This window comes from Asparagus officinalis, chromosome 7, assembly GCF_001876935.1.
Source record: "Asparagus officinalis chromosome 7, Aspof.V1, whole genome shotgun sequence".
NCBI classification, from domain to species: Eukaryota; Viridiplantae; Streptophyta; class Magnoliopsida; order Asparagales; family Asparagaceae; genus Asparagus; species Asparagus officinalis.
The window spans coordinates 81,327,160-81,334,382 of record NC_033800.1 but is presented as its reverse complement, the minus strand read 5'-3'; the positions used below and the strand labels follow the sequence as shown (position 1 = coordinate 81,334,382).

Genomic DNA, 7,223 nt, shown 5'->3' with positions numbered 1-7,223 from the left:
GATTTCTATTCATATAAGAAGAGGGCCATAGCGTCTGCTATTCTCATCACATCCCCAATCTCATAAACTAGAAATCCAAATATTTGTTTCCAAAGCAAAGGTATATTTACATATTCAACAATGGTGAACTCCAAGAAGATTATTGAGATGGCTAAGAAATGGCAAAAGGTGGCTTCATTGGGCAAAAGTGCCTCCTCATCGCAGACCGGTGCTCAACTACATTCTGATGCTTGCAGTACATCGGTAGCAGAGAAAGGTCACTTCATTGTATATACCTCGGATTCGAAAAGGTTCATGGTTCCTTTGAGATTTCTGGGGAGTGTTATCTTTGTAGAACTCTTGAAGATGTCTGAAGATGAGCTTGGACTACCAAGTGATGGTCCTATTCTATTGCCTTGTGACTCAGTGTTCATGGAGTATGTTCTAACATTGCTCAGAAGGCGAGGCTCAAAAGCTATGGACACGGTGTTGTTAGATACTGTTTTCAAGCACCAACGTTTCCCATGTTCTTCGCACATTATAGGGTTGAATCAACAAGTTGTTCGTAGCTTCTGAATCTTCTAATTCCTTGTAAAGTGTTACAATTTTGTAGATGAAGTTTAGATAACGGTATGTGATTAACAAATCTTTCAGCTGCCTAACGAATGAAAAATATTCAGCTTTCATCTGGAATTGATTAACGTTATGCAGTAAATATTATTAGAATCGTTGTTAGAAATTCCAATTGTGAGTGCATGTTTTAACTTCTACATCCTCGGAAGTTAATGCGTGAAAATGCCAAAAAGACAAAGATCATGGTAAATTTTCTTAAAGCTATCTTAAGCTTATGAGGTTTCATCCTCCGAAATAAAGCTTATTTGCTAGATTGACTATAGATATAGTAGTACGAATTAAAATGGACGGCTACTTTTGTTGGCAGATGCAATAATTTTTTGGCTATGGACTAATGCTGAACTTGCTGAGGTTGGAGTAAAAAAAAGAAAATTGTGGACAATAGATATGACTTTTGTGTAGCACAGGTGATAGATTTGTTGAGAAAAAATTTAGAGTACACAACTGACAATAGATATGACTTTTGTGTAGCACAGGTGATAGATTTGTTGAGAAAAAATTTAGAGTACACAACTCTATACTTACTAATATTGGACTCAAACAAGTAAACTAATCACTTGTATTATACCCAAAATAAAGGACACTACAACACTTTTCAAATATCACTCATAATTTGAAGAGAAATACAAACACACAAAAGAAAGCTCACAACTCACTTATTTTGGTGGACACTCACACAAGCTTACACTACACTCAAGCTCACTTCTTTCCTGCTTAAACAAATGAGAGCCCATGCAAGACCCCTATTTATAGTTGAGTAAGAGGGCTAGGAAGTGTGTGAAAGAATCAATCCTAACCATACATTAGTAAAAAGTTTCTAGAAGAATAAATACTAGCCATACACTTGTATCATCCTAAAAACGTCTTGGTAGATATTTTGCAAGATGTTTCTAGCTAGAAAGAAGTTCTAGAAAATTATTCTAGAACAATCTAAGTTGGTGAGAGATTATAACACTCCCCCTCATCACCAACTTTATTCGCTCTTGCAATCACTCCAAGTCATTCTCGAAATTCTGTAACTTAGAAGGATTCAAGCTCTTGGTGAAAATGTCCGCTACTTAGTCTTCGCTCTTGATTGGTTGCATCTGTATTTCTCCTTATAGCACATTTTCTCTTATGTAGTGATGATGGATCTCTATGTGTTTCGTTCTTGCATGAAAAATTGGATTCTCTGCCAAACGAATTGCCGAATGATTGTTACAGTACAACGGAACTGTATAATCTACTGGTTGATGTAGATTGTTCATTAGTTGTATCAACCATGTACTCTATTGAGCTACCATTGCTGTTGCTCGATACTCAGCTTCAGTGATTGATAATGATATAGTCGGCTGTCTCTTGCTACACCAAGAATTTATTCCAGAGCCAAGTCTAAACAAATACCCTGTTGTTGATCTTCTGGTGTCATGATCTCTTGCATAGTCAGCATCGTAGTAACCAACTAACTTGTAGTCTCCACCTTTCTTTTACAAAAGACCATAATCAATTGTACTCTTTACATATCTCAGCATACGCCGAACTGCTTCCAAATGATGCTTCTTTGGATTTTGCATGTACCGACTCATCACACTAACTGCATAAGAAATGTCAGGCCGAGTCAAGGTTAAGTAGATCAGACTGCCTACCAATTTTTGATACATTGTTGCATATTTCAAATCTTTTCCTTCATGCGCACACATTTTGGCATTTGGTTCCATCATCGTCGAAATCGGCTTGCATTCAAGCATTCCGAACCTCTTCAACAAATCTTTGGAATATTTTTGCTGACAAAGAATTTTTCCTTCTTGTGTGCGATCAACCTCTAGACCAAGGAAGTGCTTGAGATGTCCAAGTTCCTTCATCTGGAAACGAACTGATAAATTATCCTTCCTCCTAATAATTTCAGCCTCATCATCACCGATTATCATTAAATCATCTACGTATACTAGCACGATAGCTAGCTTTCCATCATTGACTTTGACAAATAACCTGGAATCTGCAAGTGTTACTGAATAACCACTTTATGTTAGAAATTTAACAATCTTACCATACCACACACTGGGTGCTTGTTTCAAACTGTAAAGCACCTTCTATAGTTTACACACATATTCAGGATGATCTTGGCTCTGAAAACCCATTGGCTAAATGTAAAACCCCGTGAATTTTAGAAAATAGTATGAATTATATTGATAAATGAGCTCTAATTATGATGAATATCATTTATGGATGAATTATTATGCTAACAATTGATTTGAGATCAATTAAGAGTATATATAAGAGTATACAAAAGTTAAACAAGCATAAAGAAGAAATCTAAAAAATGACCAGTTAAGAGTATATCTACATTACACACTGATACAGTTCGAATCTAGAAACACTAAAAAGAAAAAAGTTGTAGTATCTTCAATAGATTTCCAACACATCTGAAATCATCTCATTCTGAGATCGGACATGAAAGTTACAGCCAAAATACCGAAGACTATTTTCCCAATCTGACTAGATCTCATTCTGAGATCGGACATGAAAGTTACAGCCAAAATACCGAAGACTATTTTCCCAATCTGACTAGGTTTCTAGCTTTAGGTTCGGGCTGTTTTGATTTGGGTTTGCAGTTATTTATATACAAATTTACACACGAAAATACATCTTTTCATCAGTATTCCAAACTCTAGAAGCCCATCTTTCTCTCTCTCTCAAACTCTAATTATAATTTGGTGGCTTGCGACAGTTCGAGCAACCATTTGGTGGCTCGCGGCCATGCGAGCCACCATTTGGTGGATCGTCGCACCCACGCGAGCCATTAGCTTTAGTCCTCGTCTTTTTGACGTGTTTTGACCGCCACAGGCTTTTTCGGTTCATTCAGTTTGGACTTGTTTCGCCGTTATGCGCATTTCTTTATTTCGTCGACATGCCTGCTTCACCGATTCACTTTACGCGTTTAGTTAGCTTGTAGGCAGCTGACGAGTGCACGGGCTACTTGGAGCAAGCTGATGAGTGTGCGGGCTTGTTGTAATGTCATCAGTGATTCGTCACTTTTTTGTTTTGACGGCTCGTCGTCTCGATCTATGTTCAGGACCTATAAGCAACTTTTGACACCTACAACAAGTCTAACTGGAAGTACGTAAAAGCCACCCTGGCAGCCGAGTCGTGTCAAAATGACTCGGCCAAGACCAAGTGGCTCGGTAAAGGCCGAGCCACCCTATGGTCTCGCGCCCAGAAATACCGAAAACACATGTTTTGATAGTTTTCTCGAGATTCTTTCGTTCTAGAGTCTCCCCAACTGTTTTGAAGATATCCCTAAACGTGGTTAAGCTGTTATTAACTAAAGATAAGATCAAATCATCAATTCCTATCTGAAAACGCTGTGTCCGAAGCCTATAAATACAAGCCTAGGGTCCTATACGCAGGGGATCTGAAATTTAGGCGAGGTGCTGTCCCTGTGAAGAGTGAATCACGAATTTCAGAGAGGCTAGTAGATCTTGGCGAAGTTCTTCAGCATAAAGAGGGAGAGTTCGAGAGATCTGAAGCTCATTCCTCTTTCCTCCGGATCAAACTTGGTTTTGATCTCGAGAAGAGTAGTAATCTCACTTGGTAGAGATTATTTACTTCTGCGATTGTTTCCTTTGTGAAGTAAGATAATTGAATTTTTGTTTTGTTAACCGAATCTAATCTGCATCGGTCTACGGACTAACGTGTCCCCGACACAAGTAAAGATCTCACGCAAGCAGCGGGTGATAAACGTGTAATGGAGTAGTCTTATAAAAAGATTAACTCTTTTGAATTCATTGTAATTGATAAACGTGTAATGGATTCAACAAATAAACTAACTTTCAACGCAGACATAGAGGATGGTTGGATTGCGACTTCAGGATGATATCAAAAGGAGGTTGGCTGAATATCACAGTAAAGCTATGCACAAGTCAAGTCAAGATCCAAGATTAAGCTTCATGAGCAAATCAACTTGGTACACTAGTTTAGGATTTTTATATTATGTGTAAATGCTTTAAGCTCAATATCACACATACACACAATTCTTGATTTTGTGTAATTATAAAAAAAATATTGAGTTATTAGTTTATAGACTTCAATTTCTTTTTATACATATTTTATTAAGTCAATAAAACCATTTGAAAAGATTTCAAAACATTGTTTAACTCAAAAGTGAAAAATCAAGAAATTTATATACACACGTATTTATAAGTTTTGTAAAACTGAGAGATTTCATAAACGGGGAATAATATTTAGAAAATTTCTTTTGTAACATGTTCATTTATATGTTTATAAACAATTTCCCAAATTTTATATTTTTTGGAATTTATTTGATATTTTTAAACAAGGTTCAAAAAGTTGATATTTACTGTTCATTTCAGGTTCTGTGTACGTTTTGAGTCGACTTGCTACAATAATGAGTCGACTGATAAAGTATTGCGTAGAAGGTGTTTTTAATCTGTTGAGTCGACTGAAAAATCAATGAGTCGACTGATACAGTATATAGTCGGCTCTTATCTGTCATAAGTCGACTCATGAAGTGTTATACAGTTAGTTGTTTCATCTGCTAAGTCGACTTACAATCCAATGAGTCAACTCATGTAGATACAAGTCGACTCATGTCTGTTATAAGTCGACTCATAATATGATCATTGCACAGTAACGACTAGTTTCCAGATTTTGGTTTTTAATATTTTTATTGGTTTTTGTTGGTTTCTTGGGCTGCTTTCTTCTACTGAAAATAACAATCAAGAAAGACAATGGCACATGACTGTCCCTTGAAGACTTCCCTCAACCAAATTGCAGGATCATATATTTATCTATGGAATCTATGAACCATGCTCCATGCATTCAGCATGTGTTCTAAATAAAAAGTGTACCTTAAGAGTGAGAAAATGTCACACATGGGTGACCCTTCAAAATTTAAACCACAATTGCATCTCACAGCGTAACCTTAAGTTTTCACCAACTAATCTCATGAAGTGAAGATTTGCAACTTCCTAAATTAAAAGCTCAATTTGGAACATGGCTTGTCTAACAGAAGAAGAATGGTGATGCTGTTTGCTGGACCCTGTACTAACCTATGTCTCGTCCAATGGAAAGTAACTGCACAACCAAATCCAAACATCTTCATCGAATTTCATCTTCCCATCTGCTAAGCACATGGCTCTGTTTCCTCTCCAAGACTGCATACCAACTTACGCAGCTTGTCATGGGCTGATTTCTATTCATATAAGAAGAGGGCCATAGCGTCTGCTATTCTCATCACATCCCCAATCTCAGAAACTAGAAATCAAAATATTTGTTTCCAAAGCAAAGGTATATTTACATATTCAACAATGGTGAACTCCAAGAAGATTATTGAGATGGCGAAGAAATGGCAAAAGGTGGCTTCATTGGGCAAAAGTGCCTCCTCATCGCAGACCGGTGCTCAACTACATTCTGATGCTTGCAGTACATCGGTAGCAGAGAAAGGTCACTTCATTGTATATACCTCGGATTCGAAAAGGTTCATGGTTCCTTTGAGATTTCTGGGGAGTGTTATCTTTGTAGAACTCTTGAAGATGTCTGAAGATGAGCTTGGACTACCAAGTGATGGTCCTATTCTATTGCCTTGTGACTCAGTGTTCATGGAGTATGTTCTAACATTGCTCAGAAGGCGAGGCTCAAAAGCTATGGACACGGTGTTGTTAGATACTGTTTTCAAGCACCAACGTTTCCCATGTTCTTCGCACATTATAGGGTTGAATCAACAAGTTGTTCGTAGCTTCTGAATCTTCTAATTCCTTGTAAAGTGTTACAATTTTGTAGATGAAGTTTAGATAACGGTATGTGATTAACAAATCTTTCAGCTGCCTAACGAATGAAAAATATTCAGCTTTCATCTGGAATTGATTAACGTTATGCAGTAAATATTATTAGAATCGTTGTTAGAAATTCCAATTGTGAGTGCATGTTTTAACTTCTACATCCTCGGAAGTTAATGCGTGAAAATGCCAAAAAGACAAAGATCATGGTAAATTTTCTTAAAGCTATCTTAAGCTTATGAGGTTTCATCCTCCGAAATAAAGCTTATTTGCTAGATTGACTATAGATATAGTAGTACGAATTAAAATGGACGGCTACTTTTGTTGGCAGATGCAGTAATTTTTTGGCTATGGACTAATGTTGAACTTGCTGAGGTTGGAGTAAAAAAAAGAAAATTGTGGACAATAGATATGGCTTCCGTGTAGCACTAGTGATAGATTTGTTGAGAAAAAATTTAGAGTACACAACTCTATACTTACTAATATTGGACTCAAACAAGTAAACTAATCACTTGTATTATACCCAAAATAAAGGACACTACAACACTTTTCAAAGATCACTCACAATTTGAAGAGAAATACAAACACTCAAAAGAAAGCTCACAACTCACTTATTTTGGTGGACACTCACACAAGCTTACACTACACTCAAGCTCACTTCTTTCCTGCTTAAACAAATGAGAGCCCATGCAAGACCCCTATTTATAGTTGAGTAAGAGGGCTAGGAAGTGTGTGAAAGAATCAATCCTAACCATACATTAGTAAGAAGTTTCTAGAAGAATAAATACTAGCCATACACTTGTATCATCCTAAAAACGTCTTGGTAGATATTTTGCA

The 7,223-nt window shown here is 36.8% G+C and overlaps 3 protein-coding genes across 3 annotated transcripts; 2 read left to right on the top strand and 1 right to left on the bottom strand.

The window, feature by feature from the left end:
- Positions 121-1,924, top strand: LOC109847440 (auxin-responsive protein SAUR68-like). Its single transcript, XM_020416668.1, has 2 exons — positions 121-416; positions 1,735-1,924. The coding sequence occupies exons 1-2, from the start codon at positions 121-123 to the stop codon at positions 1,922-1,924; spliced, it is 486 nt and encodes a 161-aa protein (XP_020272257.1).
- LOC109847439 (uncharacterized mitochondrial protein AtMg00810-like) lies at positions 2,079-2,729 on the bottom strand. The gene is made up of 2 exons (XM_020416667.1): positions 2,693-2,729; positions 2,079-2,587 (listed from the first exon to the last, which is right to left on the bottom strand). Exons 1-2 carry the CDS (start codon positions 2,727-2,729, stop codon positions 2,079-2,081), a joined length of 546 nt encoding a protein of 181 aa, XP_020272256.1.
- LOC109847438 (auxin-responsive protein SAUR68-like) lies at positions 5,919-6,353 on the top strand. Its single transcript, XM_020416666.1, has one exon. The coding sequence runs from the start codon at positions 5,919-5,921 to the stop codon at positions 6,351-6,353; it is 435 nt and encodes a 144-aa protein (XP_020272255.1).

Excerpts from the sequence above, each read along its gene's own strand:
- LOC109847440 (XM_020416668.1), top strand. The coding sequence starts at position 121 with ATGGTGAACTCCAAGAAGATTATTGAGATGGCTAAGAAATGGCAAAAG. Across the intron at positions 417-1,734 it reads TGTGACTCAGTGTTCATGGA|TGATGATGGATCTCTATGTG; the intron begins GTATGTTCTAAC and ends TCTCTTATGTAG.
- LOC109847439 (XM_020416667.1), bottom strand. The coding sequence starts at position 2,729 with ATGGGTTTTCAGAGCCAAGATCATCCTGAATATGTGT. Across the intron at positions 2,588-2,692 it reads AGATCATCCTGAATATGTGT|ATTCCAGGTTATTTGTCAAA; the intron begins GTAAACTATAGA and ends TAACACTTGCAG.
- LOC109847438 (XM_020416666.1), top strand. The coding sequence starts at position 5,919 with ATGGTGAACTCCAAGAAGATTATTGAGATGGCGAAGAAATGGCAAAAG.